This window comes from Centroberyx gerrardi, chromosome 21, assembly GCF_048128805.1.
Source record: "Centroberyx gerrardi isolate f3 chromosome 21, fCenGer3.hap1.cur.20231027, whole genome shotgun sequence".
Taxonomy (NCBI): Eukaryota; Metazoa; Chordata; class Actinopteri; order Beryciformes; family Berycidae; genus Centroberyx; species Centroberyx gerrardi.
Genome location: NC_136017.1, coordinates 10,901,420 through 10,928,517, shown reverse-complemented (window position 1 = coordinate 10,928,517; position 27,098 = coordinate 10,901,420). Strand labels below are relative to the sequence as shown.

The 27,098-nt window shown below is 43.4% G+C and overlaps 1 protein-coding gene across 1 annotated transcript; it reads right to left on the bottom strand.

Annotated features, from left to right (window-relative positions):
* Positions 1–235: 235 nt before the first annotated feature.
* Positions 236–25,931, bottom strand: LOC139910567 (radixin-like). The gene is made up of 15 exons (XM_071897877.2): positions 25,741–25,931; positions 22,521–22,614; positions 14,944–15,027; positions 12,569–12,664; positions 11,153–11,275; positions 10,605–10,756; positions 10,276–10,359; positions 9,724–9,870; positions 6,852–6,948; positions 6,500–6,663; positions 5,728–5,858; positions 5,102–5,262; positions 4,770–4,862; positions 4,002–4,238; positions 236–3,473 (listed from the first exon to the last, which is right to left on the bottom strand). Exons 2-15 carry the CDS (start codon positions 22,530–22,532, stop codon positions 3,309–3,311), a joined length of 1,746 nt encoding a protein of 581 aa, XP_071753978.1. The 5' UTR covers positions 22,533–22,614; positions 25,741–25,931; the 3' UTR covers positions 236–3,308.
* Positions 25,932–27,098: the final 1,167 nt, after the last annotated feature.

Here is a 27,098-nt window from a genome sequence, read left to right as displayed (position 1 = left end):
TTTTTACATGAAAAAATAACTCACTGAATGTCATCTTGGTATTGGTAACTCTGTAAACTTGTTATTTGAACAATTATTATTTGAACTTGTTATTTGATTTGTGGTACCTGCAGCTTAAAACAAAATTTTGCCTTGCAGCACACAATTTGAATTTTCTTTGACCTGAAACGGTGCCAAAAGTGTGTGGAACAGCAGTGACATGAAAAAAGCACAAACGTTTCCCAAACACACGCTCAAAATTTGAAACTTTTATTTGTGAACCAATGGAATGGACTGCAATCCATCTGTGCTTTCTATCTTAAAGAACACTAACATGAACATAAGGAAAAAAAAAAAAAACTCAACGGCAAAACGTGACAGCTGGTGCCAGAGCGGGCATCATCACGGACGCTGCCTTCATTGGAGGGGACAGGCAGGCCAACAATACTCAAAAACCTTCAGACTCTAACTGAAGCCGTAAAGCCTGGATCTGGGGTGGGGGGGGGGGTTGTTTGGGGGTGCGTGCATGTCGAGAAGAGTTTTCCCCTCCAATGAAGCTGCCCAGTCTACCGATGCGCGCCTCTGGTTTAAGGTCTTTGAACACAATACAAAAATATGAGTCGGAAGCACAGGATAATTATTCACCTGCTATGGCAAACACAACCCTTCGGACAATGGACACTCTGTGGATTCAAACGCAAAAGGCAGGCTTCAGTGTCGCGTCTCATACAAGTGCTTTAACTTTTAAAACTCTGGCCATTTAAAAAATATCAACCAACACCAGCTGTCAAGTATTAGCATAACAAATAATACCATGAACATATTTCATCATGTTGCAAATAAAAATAAAAAAAAGGAAACTTGAGGTTCACTCATGTCAAAAAAATGCACCTTGGAACATTATTTTTCCACCCCGCAAAAGGCGGAGTCAATTTGTTGTCTGAGCATAAAGGATGCAGTTAAATGAGAAAATATGACAGATTTGAGGGGGGAAATTGGCCTGTTGTCCACTTGCTTCTGGAAAAGAGAGTTGCAGGATTCAATAACAGAGGTCCCGCACAGGAAATGTCCCGTCAGATCAAGAACACGGAACGTCCTACTTTCCCTTGACCCCCTGTACCGAATCACAAGTCTCTCAGTCCCAAACAATCCATTGGTGGGTCTGCCATTTCTGAGCAGACGAAGGCGTTTTTTAAAAATTATTTTACGGGAAAGCTTTCTTTTAGAAGCTGAGTCTTGAGTCCAAATGGTTCTGTGAGCCCAGCCGGTCACCAGCAACACCTCACAACTCCAAAAGCTTCACAGGACCCAGACAGAGAACCACAAAACGTATCTAATGTCTCCATAACCTGCTGTAATCCCATACCAACTTCAGTGCTTGAAGTGCGTGGTGCACAGTCACATTCGCAGCAGAATTCGTATTTTACCTTCCTCGCCATTTGGGAAATTTCCTGGACAAACAGTACAAGGAATTGGATGGACAGTGTGGGATTGAACCAAAACAACTGAGCAAGGTCAGGAGCAGGAGAGGCCAATGTGTAACAACTAGCTTCAAAACGTAACAAATCACACCTCTCGCTCACACTAGAAATCACTTCTACCATAATTTGGAGGTGCGTCTTACATAAACAGAAACATTCTCTTGAAATCCTTTACCAACGTAAAGCCACAAAGCAGCTCAAGGCTGAGCTCCAACACGACTTCGCCTGCCCAGGAGCATCGCCCAAGAACGTAACATCAACTCACTGCATCATTCATCATTCACAACTTTTTTTGTTCTTTTCTTTTTATTTGGTGGAGGAGGGGGGGGGGGAGAGTGTTTGACTGGTCAGTCACCATGCTAACAGTACTGAGGTAGAGATTTGTCCCGGGTCGAGGACTGATGTTTTCATAAGCTCCCCAGCCAGAGAGGTGCCAGGCCTCAGCTTCCACAGCTACACACACACACACACACACACACACACACTTTTGGATGGACAGACGAACAGCCCGGACATGGCGCTTGTCTGTCTGTCTGTCCGTCCGTCTAAAATCCCTGGGTTCCTTTGTGAGCTGGCAGGCAGAGAAAACCATCTATGGTGACTGGGCGTGAAACATTGGGATGCAGGTGGTGAAAGCACACACACACACACACACACACACACACACCAATCAATTAGCTTATCTTCATAACACTTTTCAGCTCGAGGGCGATAGCTCAGTGGCACAACCTCATTGCACGCTATCTCATCACCTCTACATGTGAAAACACTGGTTTCCCTTTGTTACCTTTGCTACATTCATTCATCAAAACCTGCCGTGTGACAAGTCGGGTGGCTCCTTCCCTTCAAGGGTCAATTCACTTTTACTTCAAATCAATTCACAAAAAGGATTTCCGTCAAAAGTTGAAAATGCCGCTGCTGTTCCTGATATTCAGTCTAAAATGAAACTACTGAGAAAGATTGCAATATCATTTTTATATAATCCTATAAATTCCACTTTCAAAATACAGTTTGAATTGATTGAATTGAGAGTCAAATGACCCCAACCAGCTCTCTAATGACTCACGGATACTAAAGCGTTAGCATATCGAGCATGATTTGAGATGTTCGGACATGATGTAACGAAGTGGCGCTTCTCCACTCAACAACAACAGAGTGAAAATGACAAAGACCTAATTCATCCCCAAACTCAAGCCTTTATTCCTGGCCTGGGACCAACCCCACCTCACCGTGTACAACAGACAACTAAAAAGAACAGGGCATCGATAAAACGAGTCAAAAAACAGCAGAGGAAAAGAACTTTAAAAAAAAGAATACAGGAAATCATTTTTAACTGAAGACATGGGATAATACTAAAGCTTTGCATACAAGCGAAAACAAACAAAAATAGCTTCCGATGGCCGTGTTTGCTTTAAAAAAAAAAAACTAAAAAAAAAATTTCCAAATCGTTTCCATTTTGGTTTTACAGTTTCTCTTTTCCCCTGCGCTTGAGGTTAACAAGCATAATGATGGTTGTTCTCTGCAGTACGACAATAATTTGCATGTTCAGAGTGGCGCGATGCGTAGGCAGCTCCGTATCTGGGAGACATCCGACGCTTTTGGAGTGGATATGTGGGCAGAACTTTGGCAAAGATTGACGAGGTGGCAGCCGCGCCCTTCTGGATTTCTCAAGATCGCGTGGGTTGGGAAGTCTTGGGGGAAGAGTCGGGCGGCGGGATTACAAGGACGGCAGCATCTGTTGTCCATGAAAAGCGAGCGGCCGATGGGTGGGGAAGTTTGGGAGCAATTGCCCCTATGGGGAAAGGAGGGGGGGAGCGAGGCGGAGGTAGGGGAGGGGGGGGGGGGGTCTCACATGGACTCGAACTCGTCGATGCGCTGCTTTGTGTTGCCCTGTCGGATCTGGCGCAGCGTCTTGTACTTGTCTCGGCCCGCCTTGACGTTCTCGGCGTGCAGCATGTCGTTTGCCGTCTTCTTGGTTTCGTCTCTGGCCTGCGCCAACTCTGAGCTCAACGCCTGGGAAGGAGGGGAAGGGGGAGGGGGTAGAGGGTAATGACGAAGAGGAAGGAGAAAGGGGAGAGGAAGAGGAGAAAAGAAGAAGTAGGGAGGAGTGAGGGGAGGGAAGAGAGGGAAGGACACAGAAAGAGTGGGGTGATGGGGGGGAGGATGGGACAGAAGGAGGTTGGATAGGAGAGAAAAAAAGAAAGATAGGATACAGGTGAGGTAGAGAAGAGGGGGAAAATATCCTTAGACACCTGCATCATCTCAGAAGTAAACAGCTGACTCACTGTAACTACAACAAAGCCAATAATGTGTTCCTACAGTGTCTACAGCCTCTGGCCTTCTGTACTTCAAAATCATTTAAATCTTGAATTCAGGTTTCTTAAAACAAGTAAAAATCCTTCCAATGAGGTGAGAGAATCACTTCTTTTCATGCAATTTCACTTGTTTAGAGAATTGTCTTGAAAACAGTGACAGTAACAGAAATAAGGCAAATCATTCCACTACAGCCGAAACAGTACCACTCATGAGAAATGCCCTCACCTGCAGCTGTTTCTTGACCCTCTCGTTCTTCTGCGCCTCGGTGACGCGCTCCTCCTCGCTGCGCAGGTCCAGGTCGCTGACGCCCTCGTTGGAGAGCTCGGCGCTGGCCTCCGCGTGGTTCTCGTCCTGCTCGTCGTGCTCGCTCTCGGTGTTGCCGCCCGCCGGTACCGGCACTGACGTCATGGCCGTCTTTAGCTCCTCCTTGGTCTTCTCCAGGTCTTCCTGGGCGGACATGGCCTGGAGGGGGGGGGGAATAATAATAAAAATAAGGGAAACACCAATTCATCTGCACATGCCCACTGAAATGAACCCAAGATAAACCCCATTCAGGTCTGATTCAGGTTACCTCATGTAATACCATTTTGTAGACATGGCTTTATGCCAATGCAGATTTATCCCCTGACAGAATGGCGTTGGAAATGCAAGCACCCATTTAGCTTAAATGTTACATAATTTCTATAAAAATACCTTCAAGAACAGAAATAATGAAAAACACCAGGTGGAGTACTCCATCATAATCTCAAACCTAATAATTTATTCCACTTAATGGTCTGCTTAATGGCTTGCATTTGTACTGAAGAGGCTGTCATTGTGAAAATGTGGTTACTTGAACAGATATACTATTTTTCAACAAGACAGCCATAACATGCAGTGGTTGGGAAGATTTCAAGGTTTTCCCATGTTCGTTTCGTTTTTTTCTCGCCACTATAGTGTGTGTGTGTGTGTGTGTGTGTGTGTGTGTGTGTGTGTGTGTGTGTGATGCAGTACCTTGTGCTGCCATTCTGTGGCCTCATCCTCTTTTTTCCTCTTGGCGTCCTCCAGGAGAGCGATCTTAGCTGTGAATTCACCCAGCTCAGCCGCCTGGGATAAAAGACAGACCAAGACCCTGCTGTCAAACACACACAGGACAAAACCCTGCACACAAAAACTGGATTGTACTGTATACCACTTTTACACACTCACTTTAAATAATCATATACATCCCAGACACTCGTGTGCAAAAACTCAAACACAGGATACACACACATGCGCATGCTAGAGCTCACTCACACAATCAGTCAAACACACACACACACACACACACACACACACACACGCACCAGTTGCTCCTGGTTCTTCATCTGGTCTGCGGCCTGTTTGGCCAGCTCTGCCTTGGCCTCCTCAGCGGCCTGCCTATCTCTCTCCAGCCGCTCGGCCTCCTCCCTCGCTCTCTTCCTCTCCTGCTCCAGCTCCAGGGCCCGGCGGGTCTGCTCCTCAAGCTCTGTGGGCAGGCGGACACACACACACACACACACACACACAAACACACACACACACACACAAAGACAGTTGCAGATCAGAGATAATATTTCTCTTTCTACTGAGAGTTCCTACACATTTCGACTGTCCACTAGATCACTCTATAGTTGAGGATGGGTGGGTCTACAAATACATTAGATGTGTGTATTGGGACTGAACAACAATATTAATAAATAAAAACATCCCAAGGAAGTAGAAGAGTGATGGCTTCAATTCATCTTTTCATTTTATCCCGGTTAAAGTGAGCATGATGAATAGATGAGGTTGGCCTCGACTCACGGGCCTTCAAGGGATTCTCTAATTTAATAAGCTGGAGAGAAGGAGGGAAGAGAGAGAGAGAGAGAGAGAGAGAGAGAGAGAGAGAGAGAGAGAGAGAGAGCAGAAAAAATGGGTGAACAGTTGGAGAGATAAATAGAAAGACGGGTACCTTTCTGAGCTCTCAGCGTCTGCTCTTCGATCTGCCTCAGCCTCTCGATGAGCTCGTCCTTCTCTCGCTCTATCCGCTCCTTCTCTTTCTCTGCATGCTCTCGCTTCTTCTTCTCGTTCTCCAGCTGGGCCCTGGGAAGTTAAATTTAGTATTTTTGAGTGAGTAAACATTTCTGGTTCTACTAGTAACACTTGAGATGTACCCTTACTGACCCGAGTAAAACGTAAACGAAAGTTGAAGTAGCAGCACCTTTAATGGAGTGAGATATTCAGGTAGTACTCCTTCTGCCTCTGGTCAAATGTGTAAAAGAGGCAAGTCTGCCCTCTAGTGGAGATGCTGCTTCTCTCTACCAGCAGCTTTTTGTGGTAAACATGTCCACACTGTAAGCTTTAGCCTACGTCTGCTAAGATAAGCTTGGATATCTGCATCTGTGTGACAGAAGTCTATGTGTTTGTGCCTGTGCATACATTCATGTTTTCTTGAAAATCTGACTATTCGGTGAACTGGAGGATAATTCCCATGACCGATATTGTAATCTATATCTACATAAGGCTAAGCTTGAGGTTGAACAAAAAAAAATGACGAATAAACTTCAACAATTTCCTAAACATTGAATATGCATAATTTCTCATAACTTTTTCAGACCTAGAAAATATTTATATATACATATAATAAACATATAATGCTTTTTTGAATTTCATGTCTCTCCCAGAAGACTTCTCCATGACGACGGGAACAAAATGAGTGTATGTGTGTGTGTGCTCTCCAGTACCTCTCCATCTGTTTGTGGTGCTTCTCCTCTCTGGCCTGAGCCTTCATCTGCTGCACCTCGATGGTGTCGGGCTTCCTCCTCCTCATGTACAGCTCGTGGTTGCCCATACACAACGCCAGGATACGCTTGTTGATGCGCAACCGCGGGGCGTAAAACACAAAGTCCTGCCATGGGGAAAAAATAGAGGGGCAGAAAATTAGTCTTTAAATGTGGAGGAGGGCACATTCTCTGTCTACAAGAGGAAAGTCAGAATTATTTTTTTTTTACAGGCTTTTGAAGAATAAGACACTACAAGACAGTCATAAACAGTGCAGTTAAAAACTAGTTGTAAGGTTTATGCAGCCAAACTCACAGGAGCTTTCTTGTCAATAGGTTTGATGACAAACTTCTTGTCATTGAAGGAGATGTTTCTGATCTCACTCCAGGGGAAGCCGATCTTTGGTGTCAACCTGGGAGAAGAAATGAACACATCTGGTTAATAGTACATACAGAAAACATTCAAACTCCTAAGATACCCGCTCAGATACCGACATACAGAGGAAGTTCAATCTTTGGTTGTATGAAATCCAGCCAGCAGATGGCGCTGGGTGTAAACAGACCACCTTACAGGAAATGATGAGCCCAAGTAGTCATTTTCACTTAAGAGTTTGTCAGCGTTATTTAGACACGAGGTCTATGAAGGGAGTCCTCAGGTTAAAATGGCCGACACATGAAAGGCATGGGTTTGAACTTAACAGCCCCTGCGATACACAAAGGGGTTCTTTTATTTTTAAGTTTTTCCTTCCCATTGTACATTTCACTCCCCTATTCCAAAACTGATAGAATTAGTTTAGGCTTAAAACTGCAGGGAAGGAAACCAGGAAGAGTTATGCCCAGCTGTCTCATATCTAAAAAGTGGGTAAGAATAGTGGCATGAGAGAAAATGAGCTGTATGAAGCTCAAAGTGCCACCAGGCCAAACACATGACATGACTAGAGTTGTTGTGAGATTATGAATGGAAGGTGAGAGAGAGGAGGAGAGGTGGGGAGGATAAAGGATATTTTTGGTCAAGGAGGAGCAAAGAGAAAGGAAGGAGGGAGCATGAGAAGGAAAGGGATCGAGAGGAGAGGGAGTTTGCTGCTTAAGGTGGGAGAGGGAAGGAAAAGGGGGGGGGAAGGAGGACGCCAGCTGTGGTGACCTAAGGTGATTGTCGGAGAGGAAGGGCACGAGCCCCAACAGAAGGTCAGTGAGAGGAAATGCTGTCAAGAGTTGTGATTAAATCCATCCATTCTTCCACAAAGGAACAAAACCTCTCCGACAAGGGAGGACAGGAAAGACGCCCCTACCACGGACGGACACCATCTTCCTTTCCCACCCATCACCACCCTTCTCTTTCCATTTTTCCACTTCTAAAAATAACTCTGCTTCCTTGTTTAACTTCTTCTTTGTGTTGTATAGTCTCTCACAAAGCGAGAAACTGGCAAATAAAGTCTGTACGGTCTGTAATCTGAGTCCAAAAGTAAAACACTGTTGTCCATCAGCAATGAATGCTGGATGAACTCTTTCTGGAGCTAACTTCACTGACAATGAGCAGGAAACCAACTTTGTGGGCACTGAACACACACCCAGGGTGATATTTCTGGGTGTTTGGATTAATTTTCCGGTGCAGAGCTGCAGTATTAAGGCCAATATGAGAGAGAGAGCCTTTTGGTAAGAGCTCAAACACAATATAGTGTCGACAAAGTCAGCTGCTACAGTCTGGCCTGTGGAAACGTTTACAATACTGCTTATATCTCCAAATTGTTTACGCTTTATGCTTTTAAATTATTTGAGAAAGCACAGACTCCCCTTAAATGGACTGAATGCTGTTAAAAACTTGAGGTCTAACCACTGCTTGCAGCCTATCCTGACAATATGGATTAAACATTCAGGACTTTGCCTGTTATTGAGGCACGGATTGAAATATGACACTGATTACTAATGTCAGTTAAAGGATTCAGAGAGTCAAATTTTCTGTGGAAAACCCACATCCTTGATATACGGTTCTCATTTAGTTGATACATTTCTATTGTTTTGACTTTAATCGCGGGTAAATTATCTCTCCTCTTCCTTTAGAAGTCATTAGACTGTGTGTGGGAGTGGAACATTTTGGGCAGATTTATCCCCTTTGCTGCCTAGCACTGAAATAATATCCATCATAACTCAAATTAACATTGTCAAAGCTAAAATGACGTGTTGTTTACAGGGCTCGGATCCAATAAGGCAGGTTGTTTTTAGTGCGTAAATCCTCTGTGGTTATAACAGAAAGAGCCCACATTAGTCTTATCCCTGTCCTTTTGACAGCATTTGAATCCCTTGCCAACTGTTTCTAGATGACGGAGGTCCTTGAAGATCTCATTAATGACTATATTAATAAGCTACACTCAGATGAGAATCCTCCCAAAACGGCTAACTAAAAGCTCTGGTATTGGGGATGGGCGAGGACACAAGCTGAAAGAAGCTTACTATAATGTTTTGCTCTTTCTCTTCCAAGTTTTTGATGCTGAAATTATTGCAATATGTACACACCCACCTACAGCCTCACTATGTGACCAATCCATTTAAAAGTTGCCCTGTAGTTGTGGGCTGAGAGTATAGTGACTTTCAGTTTCTGCCTCTGCAAGGTCTAACAGAGTTGTAACATGAAGTGAAATGTTGTTACATAGATTTGATTTAACATGTGAATAAACCAGACATAAAGCTCTGGCATTGTGGTGAGGTTGTGTGACATATGAGGTATAACACAGACATCGCTGTGGCGACCTGCACTGCAACACATCTGACAGTGGTTCTGGTTGTGACAAGCCGGGTCACAGGCCTCCGATTAGACTCCCTTGTCCTCATGTTTGTAACTGTTGAGTCACCTACTCCAAACCACAGCTCTGTGCCCTTTGTGTGTGTGTGTGTGTGTGTGAGAGAGAGAGAGAGAGAAGGGTTTCATTCCAAAACGTGACATGTAATTCAGTTAATATTTCAAAAACACAGATCATTCTATCCTACAAAACAGAGCTATGTTGGAAGTGAAAGGTCTTAAGATGACTCAGCCTTAATAGTGACCCACAATGACCCATAATGTCTAGCATTCATTTTGTAGGAGTGGACATAATTTTTTGACCCCTAAATGGTGGATAACTCATTTTGGAATGAAACACTTGTTATGTTTACGTGTGTGTGTGTGCGTGTGTGTGTGCATGTGTGTGCCTTACTTGTCCTCGTGTTCGTAGATGTTGAGGCCCAGGGCGTCCACCCCCAGCCAAAGCTCTGTGCCCTTCTTGTTTTTAATCTCAAAGTAGTTGACCCCGTACATCTCCAAATCCTGGGCGATTTTTAGGTACTCCATCATGGAGTCCTCTCTGTGGAGGAGGAGGAGTAGTTAAGAGATTTCAGTTCAGTTTACCCCACTTTTATCACCATGAATTAGAAAATGAGCCTGTATTTCAGAGTTCATTCTCAAAATACAATATATATATCCATTTTGGATTTCTTTTTCTTTAAATTCATCATTGCATATCTTTAAAACACACAGAATCCAATCCAATCCAAGTTTTATCATTTTGTCAACTAAGGTCTCATTGTCACCACTATCTTTTAAAATAATACCAATCCATCACTCTGCCAAAGCCCTTTATTCTCCAAAAGATGGCAGATACCTCCTTTTGAGGTATCCACTCAACATACATGCTCTCACAGACACACATGTATTTTCTTTCTCTCTCGCTGTTTAACTGAAAATGTGATAAGGAAAATTTGACACACACCTGAGCATTCCTCTGTGTTCTTCGTGCCAAGTCTGTATCCTGTCCTCCCACTGCTCCTTGGTCAGCTTGTGCTGCTCCAGGACTCTGCACAACACCAAACACGCACACAACACCAAACACACACACACACACACACACACACACACACACACACACACACACACAATGACTTAACCTGAAAGAATGTCGAGCACGGAATTGTTTCCTAGAGAGGAAATCAGTGAGCATTCCAAAAGAGAACGAGACACATTCCACTTGTTTTCAACCGTTCTGGTGTGTGTGTGTGTGTGTGTGTGTGTGTGTGTGTGTGTGTGTGTGTGTGTGTGTACCTCTGTGGCAGCAGTCTGTCATGGGTGAGGTACCCAGGCTTGTGGACGTCTTTGCTGTAGTCGGCGTACTTGGCCTGGACGGAGTAGGACGCCAGCAGCACGGCCGTCTCTGGGGGACAGTAGTTCTCATCGTTCAGGATGGCCTCCTTCACCTGGGGGAAGAGGGAGGGAGCGACGGAAGTAAGAATGGAAGTTAATCAGCTTTATTTAACAGTATATTCAATACTTTCTTTTAAAACCATATAGGTCTGAAATATTGGCTCAATTTCCAATTCAGTTCACATGATTTTCCTTGGTGTGGCTCAGCATCCAGTGAGAGCGCTAAACTCTATAAACTATTGAAGGTATTAAACATTGTATTACCTTTTCTAACAAAATAGTAACATTTTAGATGATGTCCGAATAGTCGAAACAGATACACTCTTTTCCTCAAACTGCATCCTTGCAAAGATAAAAACTCATCCTGACACCATTACGTCTTGACAAAAGCCTCTTCCTCAGTGTGATGATGTCATAAGAGTGTGCAAGAAAAGCGAGTGACCGGTCACCTGCAGGAAGAAGAGCCTCTGGGTGATTTCTTGGATTAGTTCCTCAGAGACGTCCTCGGGGAAGAATTTGGCTCTGAACTTAAACTGCAGAGGGTTCTCCTTCTTCACATCCTGCTGCGTCACCTGGACAATAAAGACAACATCCAACAGTTAATCAATTAATTCATCAATAAGTCAGCCAGTCAGAAACTCAGTGTCACAAAGATGTCTTCATGAGTCGCCTGAAATGGGGTTGTGACTTTTGTATCCTGTGTCTACAGAGACAGTGAGAACATTAGTATTCAGCATTATTGTGCAAATGGTAAATCATCCTCTTTTTTATCTTCCTTTCATCCATAACGAAGCACATTAAGGGACTGGAATAAACACCCACATTCATCACACACCACAGCTAAATTATTTAAAATTAACAGCTCCCTTCGTGCCAAACAAACATGATTACTTAATTACTGCAGATTAAGGAAGTCAACGAATATGAGAAAGCCACCGCCTCAAAAGTAAAAAAAAAAAAAAGGAATTATGTCTAACCCAAAGAAACTGTCAAATGAAGATACAAAAGTAAGAATATAAACCATGGTACTGTGACGCTTATCTAATTTGGTCATTATCAGTGATAATGGATCTTTTTGTGTCTGGACTTATACTGGTAGGCTGGGCTGGTACGTACAGTATGTGCACACTTGTACACACAGACGCTCTCACACACACACAAACACACAGAATAGTTTCCACTGGAGCCCCACTTGTTAAAAGAAATCCTGTCATAGATCACCCTGACAGCCTTGCACTGGTCCAGAATGACTAGAGAGCCTCCACACACACACACACACACACACACACACACACACACACACACACACACACACACACACACACACACACACACACACACACACACACACACTATGCAAGTACGTGCACACATAAGAACACTAATTTTACAGTACTTCAATGTGAGGGGAATTTTCTGACACATTTTCTCTCTGCCCCCTCTCTCTCTCTCTCTCACACACACTTGCAGTACTTAAGTGTGAGGGGAATTTTCTGTCATGCATGCTGTGACACACACACACACACACACACACACACACACACACACACAGTAATAGCAGTTCAGAGGGGTATTAGGGCTGGAGGGTGTGTTGGCGCTAGTGTGAGAGAGAGGAAGCCTGTGAAAAGAGCACATCTGAGCCTCCAAACCACAGTACAGCTTCATAGGAAACCCCAGACCGAGGACAGACACCGACGCTGGGCGAAAGAGAAAGAGAGATAGGGCGGGAAAAAAACAGAGAGACAGACAAAATGAGAAAAAGAGAGACAGAGGCAGAGAGAGGCAGGAAGGAAGAAGAGCGACAAAGCAACTAAGAGTGCATGTGGGTGAAAGTGAGAAAGGACAAGATTAAAAAGGAGACTGACCTTCTTGTTGAGTTTGAGCCAGGTGGTGTAGCCCTTACTGTCCACGTACTGCAGGCCGAAGAACCAGACCTCCCGCAGACCCACCGTCTTCACCACCTGAGAACAGCACACAATAATCACACCTGCATCCTTAAAAAGGTGCTACATGCAGCATTTTAAAATCAATATATCATTATTACATTAATGCTGAGACATTAGCACAATTACTTTGAACAAATGAGACAATCATCGACAAGCCTGGCAGCCTCTACTGACCTTTACACTGCTCTTTCCATTGTGTGCCACCAGTTGAATTTCATGGGAAATCTGCTATTTTGCTTTATGGCACAAAATACTTAGAGGGCCGCGGTCCAGCACAAATGAAGCTAAAGCTTTCAGAGATTCTCACAATGCCAGATGGTGGAAAAAGTGAAAAGCCGATGGAAGAGAAAAAAAAAAAGTCACTTCCAACATGTTTATCCTCTTCAGTAAAGTGAATGAGAAAACAACCAGTGTGGAGCGACGCCAGGGAGAGGGGACAAGTAGCAACATCCTCTTTGCGACAGGAAGCAACAGGGTTTATGGGAAATGTGGTCTTAATTTTGACAAACACTAGCACCAACAATACCACTGGTGTGAGATAAAGGTTACCAGTCGTCTTGGCTATGGCCTCATTTGTTTACGGTAATTATTCCAAGGTATTACAGTTAATTTGATAATGATTGATGTTTAAAAATGCTACACATGGCACCTTTAACTATCCAAACCCATTGAAATTACAATATGGTAATAGTAAGTGTAGAGTGACAGTGTGACTATATTTACATTTTGCAACTTTACACTGCTTTATTTGATTTGCAATGTGTGTGATTTGTAAAGCTGACTAATAATGAAACAGCTGTAAAGGCGAAGAAATACTGAAATAGATTTATCTTGTCATTTCACTTAATTTATCCCCTTTCCAAATGAGTTGTACATATCACGTTTAGCTCAAACTTTTTTCCTAAAACGTAATGAAAAAAAAAAAGTTATTTCACGTTAGACTGTGTAAGTCTATAGGTCTGTGTGTTTAGTCTAGATGTTCCACAGGTGTAAACACTTTTCTTGGACGTGGAGGGAGCACTTGATTTGCCTTGCGTCAGACTAGAAGAAGCTCTTAATAAGTCTTCTGCCTGACCAGAGGCTTGTCTGAGATGCTCTGTGGCCTGATGAGAGATTAATGGGCCCTGGGTGTGCTATTAAATTTAAGCAGGATGATTAATTGGCTGTTGTAGCAGGTTCCTAAATCAATTTGTCAATGCACCTAGGCAGATGATGGGTACAGTATGATCACAACTCATCTGTGTAAATACATGTGTGTGTGTGTGTGTGGACGCACGATAAGCTAAGTGAGGCTGACAGCTGCAGAGAATTGAGAGATTCCCCACTTATGGAGGCCTCATATGTTCTAGTGATAACACAGATGGTGAGTATAAAACGGGTACTTGATGAAATGCACACCCTGCTTCTAGCTGAACACTTGGTGATTCAAAAAACAGATCTCCGACTCATTTGGGGATATTTTAAATCAGATTTGGGTCAAACAGTATTTGCAAATAAAGCAGATTCAATCAAATGCAAGGTGTACCAGATTGAGTGGGGTTCACCACATCAGAACTATTCAGATGCAAGTTATCACAGAAAACTATACTAAATTGACTTTCCTGTAATTGTTTAAACTTTCTGGTACTACACCCATCTGGCACTCATATCAAGAATTATTTGCAAATACTATCCGACCAAGGCCATTTTTTTTTGTTGGGAGACTGTCTCAGTGGCGCTACCTTGAAACAGTGATATGTTCAAATTTCAGAAAGTCTCCAGCTGGAAAAAGAATGGTAATACTGGCATTTGAGATGAAAAAGGCATTACGGCATTGATCTTTACTTTTGGCCAACAAGTTCCTTCTCAGCTACCAGCTATTCCTACAGGGCAAGAACCTTCAACTAAGACTTCTGTGTGATGTGACTTTTTATTAAACTCTCTTTGCTCTTGCCCGAGTCCAAAGAGAGTTCAGAGTGTAGGATCAGCTTGAGCTGCTAGGGATTCAGTTTCTTGCTCAAGGACACTTCAGCAGGGCCAACACCTGCTGACACAAGGGCTTGAACCCAGGTGCTCCAGTTGAAGGACAGTCTCCCTGCTATGTCACCCTGCTGGACTAGAAAACTCTTTCGTTGGGAATTTTCTCCAGACAGAGATATTTCGTCCAGGACTAGACTTAATGTAAACTCCATGATAAAATGAATTGCCAAGGACAGGGTGACCTTAAAAAGGAATTTAACTTCTAACTTGAAAAGAAATAGTTGGTTGTAAAATGACAACCAGTCTGCATTTGTATTTATCTTGCTTGTGCTTACCTGGTCGAAGAGCTGTTTGCCTGTGGTATTAGGCTGGATGGCAAACTCCAGCTCCGCGTCCATGGTGGTCACGCGCACGTTGATCTACAAAACACACACACAAGAAAAAGATTACTTTGTTGGCCAAATTACACAAGTCAATTTTCGTTCAGGATGTCCCTCCAAGACACACACGCCCACACACAGAGCTGCATAGACCCATTTATTCAGGCTGGGTGAAAAAAATATGATAAACCAATACATCGCAATTTTCTATTTCTCGATTCAGAACTGATTCTACAACCACACTTATTTTACATTAGAGCAGATTTCATTTGTCACCTTTATAAAAAACTATGTTATAGTGATAATTTTGCTGCAACTCTGAGAAGTGAGGCAAGCCCCACTTAACCAAACTGCGTCATTAAGCTAGAACCAGTAAAGTCAAGGCAGATGTTTGTGCGCATTTCGATTTGAAAAACAAAAAAGGATCGACATGAACTAAATAAAAGTAATGCCACCTGTAAGCTTTACCATTCAGTATTAAACGTCTGTGGTAACAGGGTGAATTCATGCATGCACGTGACCCGACCACACACACTACAGCCTGCGGTTAAAACTGACAGAACTGAGCCTGTTTACTAGTGTGTGTGCGTGTGTGTGTACCATTACACTTTACCAAATGCAACTGAGTGGAGCTCAAAGAGTTATCAGTCTGAATGTTTACCACCGCAACACACCCAAACAATGGTTTAGAAAAACCAAGAACACCACATGCTCTATCACAATCGTTCCCATCTTTCTGCAGGTGACTTCAATGTCTTTCAAATAAGTACAACAAAGTGTTAATTTAGTCCACAAGAATATAATTATTCCCTTTTACAGTCAGGGTTTTGCTTCATCATCACTGTCATTGTGCTAACCAGTACTAACACTTCCTTTAAAACCAAATGTCTCTATACCACCTGTGTACCTTTGATAGTGTGCTACTACTATTTATTATCACATATTACCTCCTATATCTGAAGTAATGAGTGCTTTTGGTGCTTTACAGTGAGCTTATCCAACCTGTCATCTGCCAAGGACTGAATAGCTAAACAGAGTCTGTGTTGTAGGATATGGCACATGGCCTGTACGTACCAAAACAAACTAATCCAAAGCCTTAACTCATACAGTATTAAAAGACAACGTGTAACTTTAAGCGTGGCAGACTGATTCTTCCTCGGGCGAACAACAAAATCCTCTAAGTTACAGTTTGTTCAACAGAGAGGACTGGAGGAACGCTCGCTCTGTGTTTGAGGAATTTGTCAATTTCCTTCAATCTAAAGCCAAGTTTAGCTAACTGTGCGCGCTCGTCTCTCTCTTTCTCTCCCATAGCCGTTCTGCCTTCTCAGCACTCTGCCAGGTTTGAGAGAGCGGTTCCTTTCCTGGCGGCCTCCTACCCAGAGTCCTCTGGTGGGGCGGAGCCGAGGATGGAGCACAGTCATTGGCTGTGGCCCGTTAAGCGGCACTGGCAGTAGGCCTAGCAGCAGCTGATGGAACAGAACAGAACAGGGCTGACCTCCGAGGCATCTGACATCCTTCCTCCCACACCCACGCACATACTGGGCTGCATGTTGCCTCGGTGGTGATTAACGATATGAGAGGAGAGACAGAGGGAGGCGCATGATACAGAGAAGCAAGATAAAAGTACGAGGCAGAGTGTAGAAGAGCAACAAAAGAGTTGAGCAAGAGTGCAAGGGGAGAGAAGACAGGATTAAAAAAAAAGGTGAGAGAGTGAGAGGAAGCGAGAGAGATGATCCGAGGTGTACTCCCTTTGGGATAAAGTTACAGCGGGGTTACTGTAGATGAGTCACCCATACCAGTGGGAGAGAAAGGAAAAGGGAGAGAGAGAGAGAAGAGACAGACGAGAAGAAACTGTTCTTTCTTTTCCTCTCATAGTAATTATCCATAAAACCTCAGGAACGCTTAATTCGCATTTCTCTCCCTCTCCTCTCAACATTGCCTCACTGTCTCTTCTGCCTCTGCATCTTTCTCCCTCCCTCTCAATATCCCTGCAATGAATAATCCATGAAACTTGTGCCTATACAGCACATAGCTGGACTCCCCCTCGCCACATGGAGCCCTGGCCATACTGTATCTGCCTCTGTCTCCCTGTCATTAATTACCCATGAAAAGTTGCAGCGCTTTCTCCACTCTTGCATGGTCACTCTCTCTTATTTGGACAGAGGACTGACTAGGCACAAACATGTGCGGCAGTTCATTTATGTAGTATCATTTCAAAGGGACTAAACTGTATCCAACATGTTCACAACCTAACCTGCTGAAGGTCAAACTTGATCTTGGCTGGAAACTGGGCAGCTTCCCCAGGCAAAGATTTTGTCTCAAATGACTAAATGATTGTATTCTTCCTTCAGCCGGGGGAAGATTTGCAATGAAATCTGCTCCCGCATCAAAACAAACATTTAGTCCTCTGAGACCAAATCTCTCTGGCATCGCTGGTCGCCAATGTGTCTTTCAATGGGGATTCTGCACAGAGAAGCACTTTATTTTTAGTCCTGCCGGTCAGGACTAAGGATTAATCCGTGTCTGAGAAATCAGCCCTCAACGGGGCTATAAGCTAAATATTAGCAGGGGTGGAAAAGTAATGTTTTAACAATAGGCTTTTTTTAAGCAAGTTTAAATCAGAGTTCAAGGAGTTGTGCTGTAGTTGACCTCTGATTGTCAGGTCACTCTGGACGCTTCCTCTCTAGGACACCAATGACACCAACACCCACTACCGTTAGCTGCTTATTACAGCACAGCCCTGTCAGCGTCAGTTCAATGAGGAAGCTGGGTGTACGGTTACACTGCAGAACTTGAGCTAATGTTAACTTTGAAAGCCAGCTCTGCTGTTAGCGTGCTAGGCTGTCAAGGTCCAGTCTCAAGATTACGATATGGTTAAGCTGGGTGTCTCTACGCTAGTTAGTTTCACTTGGATATAGATGCACAAACAGGAAGAACAGATTATGGATAAATGTCTACTGTAAGGGATTTGAGAAACCTCTAAGAGCTTGCCTGAAACTTTCTATCAAAAATGTCTGGTTATCACAAATGAACCCATGAATGACTCTCAGTCATCCATGAACTGTGGAAAGGTCCCTCTCTCCGCAGTGATTATTGTGCTTCTGAGGTTTGTAAGCAGTCAGAGGAGCTAAGATTTAGTGGCTGAATAACTAAAGCAGCTCGGCGCTAAATGTATCTGAATAATTGACAGCTTTAATACTTCCTACTTTTCCTTTTCTCACGCCAGTTTCTGAACAAACGGGCCAAGGAGAAGATGAGGGAATCTGACTGCGGAGCCCAGGAGTTCATGATTCAATGACAAGGATTTGGAGTGGAAGATGGCAACAACAATGGTTTCTCAGATAATTGCACCCATCATAACAACCCGGAGAGAGTTTTGTTCTCAATATCCCTCAGCTTGAGCAAACTTGAACTCAATCCACTTGTTGAGACCTTTTCCCCCCAAAAGATTCTGCAACAAATCACATTACACAAACTCCACTTAGCTTCCTTAAACTTGGTAAATGAATCTCCCTCTGCAAGTGAACAAAACAAGCCACCGACAAGCGCCATATCAGCAAAATAACCTGCTCATGGTTCACTGGCTGATGAATTAAGACTTTGTGTTGGGGTCAAGAGCGGCTGCCTCATTGAGTTTCTGAGAGAGGAGTTGTTATGGAGAATGTAGTGCTGAGCTGGGGGGTTTCCAAGTGACCAGCCTTGAATGTCCCTTCGCCTGTGTTTGTGTGGGGCCTGCCTGCCATCAGCAATCAGCTGTGAAAGAACCAACCTTTGTGCCGTGTGCGTGTGTGTGTATGTGTGTGTGTGTCTCAGCCAAAACATAGCCAACCCACAGAGCAGAGAGAGCTGGAATCCTGGATGGACCAGACGGTCGGTTAATCCTCTCTCTCCTACAGAGGGAGAGGGGGAGGAGAAGAGGGAGGACAACATGCCGAAGCACTGACACAGCTAATCATACACTCCGACAACTGAGAAGTCTCGAAGGAGGGACTTTCGCAAGCCTGTCCTTATACGACATCAGCCATCTAGCGACACTAGACATATTGACTACGCAGCGTGATAATCTGTTAAAAGTTTACTCTTATTCAAAATAAACAGGTTAGGGAATTCTAGGGTAACCTGTTCCCAAGTCTGTTTAATTCTACTCCATATATAGAGTATATATATATATATATATATATATATATATATATATATATATATATATATATATATATATGTATATGTATATATATATATATATATATATATATATATATATATATATATATATATATATATATACATACACATTTTTGGGGGGGAAATCATTAGCTGAAGTCTCTAAAATACAGAAGATCCAGGCTGAAAAAGTGACCATTTTGTACGAGTACAAAATTAGAATACTTCTTTAAAATGGAGGACCTCTCACTTTGGAATAAAACTCTTCAATGGAAATGTCGAAGTGATTGAGATGTTCTTGCTGTTAATCCAACTCAATTTCCAGCCATGCTGAGTGGAGATCATGAAGTCTTAGTCTGCATGCAAACGCGGCCAATGAGGACCGAGTACGTGTATAAGTGTCATCTAAAAAAAAAAATACTTTGGCTGTGTGATTTATGTGCGAGCAGTGTTTTTCATTCTCTGTGCCCTTTTGGAAGATTTCTAAATCCCCCTCTCCATTTCAATTCTGAAGATGAGTTCTCGCTCAGACGGGCCCCTCGTTAAATGTGCAGCTGTTTAGTTACTGTAAGCTGTTTAGAGGGGCTTTGCTGAGAGAGGCCTTCAGACACACACACACAGACACACACACACACACACACACACACACACACACACACTTCAATCGGTAGAGCTGCTAATCTGGCCTGCTGGGCTCTGAGCAGCTGTCTGTCCGTCTGATTAACCCCCCTGTAGGGTAAGACGGGCCTTGGAGGGAGGGGGGAGAGAGGGGGAGAGAAGGAATCATCACAACCTACACACAAACATTTATCCTCTGGGAGGGGTGGGGGCAGGTTGTTGAGCCTCGCATTGTAGTTGAACATCCCTTTTGCAAAAAAATAATCCACTAATCCATGTCCATGTGACTGTTTTACCGATAGGATCTGAAAACTGATTTTACTGATTTCAAAGGCAACAATAGCGGGACAGTGTCGAGGGAAAAGGGAGGCCTTACTGGATACAGCCTGTTTGATACTCTACTTTGCTTTGAAAAAATTAGGTAAAGGGTAAATGAGATAAAGGGTCAAACGCAGCTGACAAGCAGAGTTTTAGTGCTGCCCGGCACCTACGTCCCAACTCCTCCCTTCCCATAACCCTCGCCCTTTCCCTCCCCCTTTAAAACTCCCACTGTGTCTCTCCTAGTCATTACAACGAACTCCCACCTCCCTCTTCTTCTGTCTCTCTCAATTTCCCCTTGTTCCCGGACTTCGTCTGTCCTTTCCTTCCTTCTCCTGCTCTTTCCTTCCCTGGCAGTCTCTCTCTCTCGCTCTCTCTCCTCCTGGCAATGCTCCTTTCTCCTCGCCCTGCTTTTGTGCTTCCACAGAGACAGGATGTTGACACAGACTGGGGGATTTAACAGGGGCCCCAATTCACACTGCAGGCCCCCTCTGCAGCAAACAGGAAAACAGGCACACGCTAGGAAGCCAGTGGAGGCCCTCTTCCTGTGGGGTGCATCAGCTCATAAACACCCCCCCACTGAGTGCAGGGGGCAGAAGAGGTGGGGCTGGGTGGGTGTGGGATATGAGGTCAGCAGGTATGAGAAACAGTACATTACTCTCCATCAATAATGCACGTCATTTTCAGAGACCCCCCACTTCTCCTACCGTTACCTAGCTTTACTACACTGCTGTTAATGCCATCAACTGGCATTTATTTTTGTGTACTCTACCTAACTTTGAACATGATCACTGTGTTTCTTTGGATTTAAGAGAAATTGTAAGTTTGGAAGTTGTGATTATTCAAATAAATGCCTTCTCTTGGATTAGGCAAGGCATTTGAAGCCACTTTGAAAACAAATTTAAGGCCCACCACTTAAGCTCAATATAAACTGTTTTGTTGTTCAACTTTAACTATTTGTTGTATGCCTTGGTTACAGGTGAGTGCTGACATTGAAACGTGTAGATCTAGAGAGGCCTACTCCAACCCCAGAGAAGGTCATTTTGGATGGTCTCTGCTCTTGCTCCTCAGTTTATTATGTTGGTGCCTCCCTGGGACAAGCTGTGCTCTCTCTGTCAGTTATTGTCTGTGACAGAGATGTCGCTCTCAGCAGACTGTCCCACACTACACTGTCCTAGGAGCTGTTTTTGGGACGGTGCCCTGGTGACTCAGGGGACAAGAGGGGGAAGTGGAGCGATGACATCAGTGCCTGGCTGTGCCTCTGCTGTCTTCTCCCCAACACACAAACACACTCACACACACACACACACACACAACCATCCCTAAAGAGCTAGACAAATAGGACATGTGCTTCTCTTGTGGCAAGGACCGAAGCCAGCCTGTAGTTCTCAATCTCCAGGAAGGTTTCTGGACTAGTCATTAGCAACGTGACATCTTTTCCACAAGGGAAACTCATATCAAACTTAGGTTTAGACTCAAATTCATCAAACAGACCAGGCCTGGAATACTAAAAATGCCAAATACTCATTCCAGCAGCTGCGGCGGATTTTGTTTGCTTGGAGTAACAAGTGGGCTGGACAACACTGCACTTTGGAGAAGATTTCACACATTCCCTAGAGCCAAATGAAAATGTAATTGTGCAACGTACAATATCCCATGACTCATCTGTGACCTCTACCAATGTCTGCTTATGATGAAAAAGCAGCGTGACAACAGTGGGAATCAGCCACGCAGTAACTGCATCAAATTGGTTTTGTTTTGGCGTTGCTCATATCCCAAGCCTCTGGCATTCTCTCCACCCTTTTAGCTGGCAACAATGGCTGCAGTGTTGCATTTGAAGGCCTGGGTCTCTGGATCGAGGGGCCTGCGGGCAGCGCAGTTCACTTCACACTCTGGCTGTTGTTTACTTGCAAGATAACTATGAAGAGTGGGAGCAGCCATGGTGATGGAACTGACACTTCCCAGAGTGCTCAAATCTGGTTTTCGGCAGCAACACACACTGACTGTTATGTAGGGCTGCACGATATATCGTTTCTTATTGTCATTGCAATATGAACTTGGGTGCAAAGTGCTACGATATCAAAATAGGACAGACAAAATGTTAATAAACAAAAGGCTTGCCTACACTTCCAGGTGGGAAACTAAACTATGGCTGCAGTATTAAGCGAAACAGCAGCGTAGCTTCAAACTAGGCAAACTGAGCTACAAAAATGCACCCAACCTGTGTCGTTTGGGGCTGCAATGCCTCATTTAAACGTGGCGATGAATTCAGCGTCTTCCTATTTCTCACTGAAAAGAGCGAAGCTACCCAAAGGTAGCTTCAAAGACTCAACAGAGAGAAAGACACTGAGCCATATGCAAGTCAACTTTGACATTTGTATGCCAACTTTGACATTTGTATGCCAACTTTGGTTTTGCGCCTTTCAGTCTCTTACCGGTTTAGGCATCTTTGCTTCCTCTCCTCCTTACACCCGACAGCTGAGAGGACAAATCCGTCAGAGGACGGCAACAACACCTGTGTCACCGGACCTGAAAGAGAAAGAGACAATTTAATACACTGGGCCTTTCAAAAATCCTGGTATAAGTCCCAAAATATATATGGGTGAACCAGTATGATCATCTGCATATGTATATTTAAATGCATTTTAGAATTCTCTTTTTCTCATTAAAACTAAATTATTTCACAAGTAACAAATTCCAAGGACACATCAATCTTTCACACAACCAGAGAGGAAAATATTTCATTTGGCAGATATTAACACAGGCAATTTTCCTTCTCAATCATCAACTTTGATATCAGGACCAAAGATTCAACCCTTAAATTCGGTGGTGTGATCAGAACAACGAATAAAGCAGGAAATAACAGAATGGGGATTTCAGAGGACAGGAAAGAGGAATTGTCACAGAAATGAATGGGAGTAGACTGCTCCAAAAAACTGTAAGAGGAAAAAAAAAAAACTGAAAACAATCCCATTCCTGAATCTGTTAACAACTAAAAGGCACAAAACCCAAAGACAGCCAGGGGCAGATAGAAGTGGCTTCACATCCAAGTCCAACATGCGTTTCTACTTTGCTTGAGTGGACATACGGTAACTATTGCAAGGGTGTATGGGGAAACTACCATAATCTTAAATTACTGTGGAAGAGAGAAGTGCAAGACAGTCACGGCATTATGTGACGATGACTCATGGGAGCTGGTAAAAATGGCACCCTCAGTTATGCTTGATCAAAATGAAAGATCTGTCTTGGCGACAAATGATCGGACTGCAAGTTTTTATCTGTTGTGCCCTCTCTCATTTTGTCCCTGAACCTTCATCTTGTAAAAACACACACAATGAATGTTCAGTCGTCTTCTCAGAGACTTCCCTGTTCTTTCCGGCCACACCTACTCCTCATCCAATCGGCTGAAGTGCTCAAGGCTCATGCCGCGTTCATGTCAGGCGTCAGAAGAAAACAGAAAACAGAACGACATTTCTTTGCTACAACTAGGAATCATTCACATGTTTAACTCATTGGAACATGCATATTTTTTATTTAGGAATTTTAAATCAACCATAAACAAACTGGATGCGGATGTTATTTGCTATTCGTAAGTAGGGTTGATTGTATTAGTGTGAATATAATTGATGATTTTGATTTCTACTACCTTGGACTTCTGACATCAGTGGATTCCCTGCCATGTTTGCCACCTGTATTGACACTTCAGTAATTTGTGATGCAAAGTGGAAGATATCAGAGCCTACAAAAAACTCCCATGTGTCCCATTTGTAATCACCACTAGGACACGGAACAGTTTTTTCCCCAATTGGCAGCTCGTATTTCCGGTAAATCCGATATGACGTGAACGCGGCATAATGCCTTTCCGCCAACATACATGTCACAACACTGTGGTGCACTTCAGCTGAAACAGAAGCCTGAAATGACAGTTTGGTAATGACCTGCGTTGAGCTGTAACAGGATCCTGAAACGATCCGGGGAAACTGAGAGTTACTGTTATGTGGACACGCCACATCAATCAGATCTGGATCGCCTGCACTCTCTCATAGACATCATCACAATGACATAGTTTCATCTATCATTACTGTACCTCACCAAGTATCACACCACCAATGAACACTGAAACCTATGTGTGCTAGGAAGAAAATTAGGCTACTGGTACAAATTAGTCACCTACAAAACTTCCTTGTGGTACTCCACTGATCCCCGATGGGAAGATCTCTTTTTACTTGCCCCATCTATGGAGAGGTCAGAGGTCAGGCTCAGCTACAGAACAGCACCCCTATCTGGTACTGATTCAGGGTCTTGCTCAAGGACACTTCAGCAGAGCGGCTGCTTGTCATCACAGGGGTTTGAACCTGGGTGCTCCACTCCAGCTGAAGGACAGTCTCCCTAGTCACTGTACCACCCTGCTGCCCCTTCTCTTGTCACTAACAGTTATACTTGTATAAATTGGACATTGCCAGACATTTTTGTAGATAAATGCTGGTTAGACAAGCAGCTGTCCAGTATGGACTTTTGAATGCTTAAGATACTTTCAATACTTGGCACTTGGTATTACTGAAGCAGCATTGCAGTAGTGTGCAGCTCTGATCCTAATGTCTTGTACTAGTCCCTATAGACTAGACCCACCTGTACTGTATCTTAAAACCAAGACTCAACCCCACCACTAGATAGATAGATAAATACTTTATTGTCCTCAAGAGGAAATTTGGTTCCACCCTTTTATACACCACCCTGTTTAAACAGACAACACAGAATAGGATTTTAAGTAATTTAATGGGTCATATAAGAACTATGGGGCGCTATGCCATCAGGATCCAACACAAAAGCATCAACAAATTAGTCAATTTTGGTAACTGAAGGGGGAACAATGATTACAATCATAAAATGTGAGTGAGTAAAACGGTCCACACCATAATAACACCTTGAATAGCATCCCACGTGATGTAAATTGCAATAAAGTACAAGAAGGATCTCTAATGAAGGCCGCTGAACATTTGGGTTGTGGTGCTCAAGATGAAGACATGCCCACTTGTAGCTAGTAAGCAATTAGCCTATTTGCCCGCCGAGAATAGGCTTCCGTTATATTGTAATGTAACCACCGTTTAATAGTGCACACAGCTGCAACCTCGGCAAATTGAAACAAATAGCATGTCAGGACGAAAGACGTTAAAAAATACACGTTTATTCTGTCAAAAGGGCTTTTTTCAGAGAGTTTCAAGCGGTGACCAACAACAGACTGGTGTTAGCCGGTTATATGCTTCTTCATTGATTCAAAAAATATCTTCACAAGTCAGAAAAGGTGGCCCGTTGAAAGGCTGACATTTTCTAGTGGGTGTAGTCTACATAACGGAACAAGCCGAGTCGAGACTTGTCTTGGACTTGAATGTGAAGTTTTGAAACCCTGAGAAAAATGTGGCCAACATTAAATTAGCCTACTCGCACCAAATAGCAAATTATTATGGAAAATTATGACTCAAGACTGCGTGAGGGAGTCTAAGATGCGATTAAACAGATAGCTTTAGTGGCAGAACATCCTTCAAAGCTGATTTGTATCGTATTGTAGCTATAAAAAATGAATTGCCCGAACACGAGGATATCCGCTATTGCATCAAACTTGAAGAGAAGCTCATCTTTTTGGGAGAGGCAACTCACCGGGGAAGAAGTGTCTCTTTAAATAGCTGACAGAAGCCTGGTATCTTCAAAAATTACAAAATATCCACGTTGAAAACTCTCTTCTATTTCCTCTTCCTTATCTCTTCGGGCTTTTTGGCGAAACAAATTCCCACAGACATGGAAAAAACCGTTGAAGTCAGAGCCTCTGTAAAGACGATTTGTGGAACGCAGTGTCTAGCAAGCCAGAATAAAACAATAAGGCTTCCGGCGTCAACCTTCAAAATAAAAGCCTTATCGTTGAACGTTGAGCAAGCAGATGCAATGCATTTAGGCCTACCAAAAAATCACAAACAACTCAAAGACCAAATAAATGCTTTAGAGCTGTCATTTCACATTATATCTGATTAACGATTCCATTGAGTTATTGATGTGTTTTTTGATCTGTACACCCACATCACTGACCTATAATAAGGGGCTCATACACGTTTTTCCTCAAATGTGATACTTTTTTCCCCCCTTTTATTTTGAACGCAAACTCGCCCAATTTCCGGTCTGGTCCTGGCTTTCTCTGGCTGGCTTGACGCAGCTATCTGTGGAGACGTACAATATGGCTGTCGGTGGATGAAGAGTGGAAGCCAGGCGTGGTTCATTTCAAAAGTAGGGGTGCGCTCCCCCCCCCCCCCCCCCCCCCCCCCCCCCCCCCCCCCCACCCACACACACACACACACACACACACACACACATGAATTTCTTGGTGAAATTAGGGTACTTCACAGCACTTTTTCTCCGATGTTATCACTATGATAGTCCTATACTATTCCTATAGTATATTATAGATGGTTTATAGTTTTTCTGTAATCTATCTAATGTATCTATCTTTATTAATGGGTGGTCTTTTTCCTATGGGACTTCTGAGACATTTTGGACATTTTTCGTAGTAGCCTATTGCACAATATTTTGTGTGAATATTTTATTGAGTAATAATCTGAGAGCTCTTTGATTTATCTACTGTGCCTCTGATCTGTGATCATGATGGTCCTGCTTCATCCCCATGCCATCATCATATCATTCCCCAACAAGCCTTTCAGTTAACTCTCTATTTAAACAAACAGGATCTTTGAGGATAGTTTGCCCCACAGACTCCTAAATGTAAATAGATTTGTTTGCATATTACTTAACTGAAAAATTCAAACCAATTCAAACTGATACATCAGAAACCACAAGGTAGTGTCAAAGTAAAAAAAAAAAAGAGGCTTTTCCCCTTCCTCAATCATCTGCCTATAGGCTTATGTGTATTTGTCATTACATTGAATGTACAAAATATTAAGGACACTTCTCTTTTCATGAAGTACACTGATGAGGTGAATTCAGCCATTATCCCTTACTGATTTCCCTTA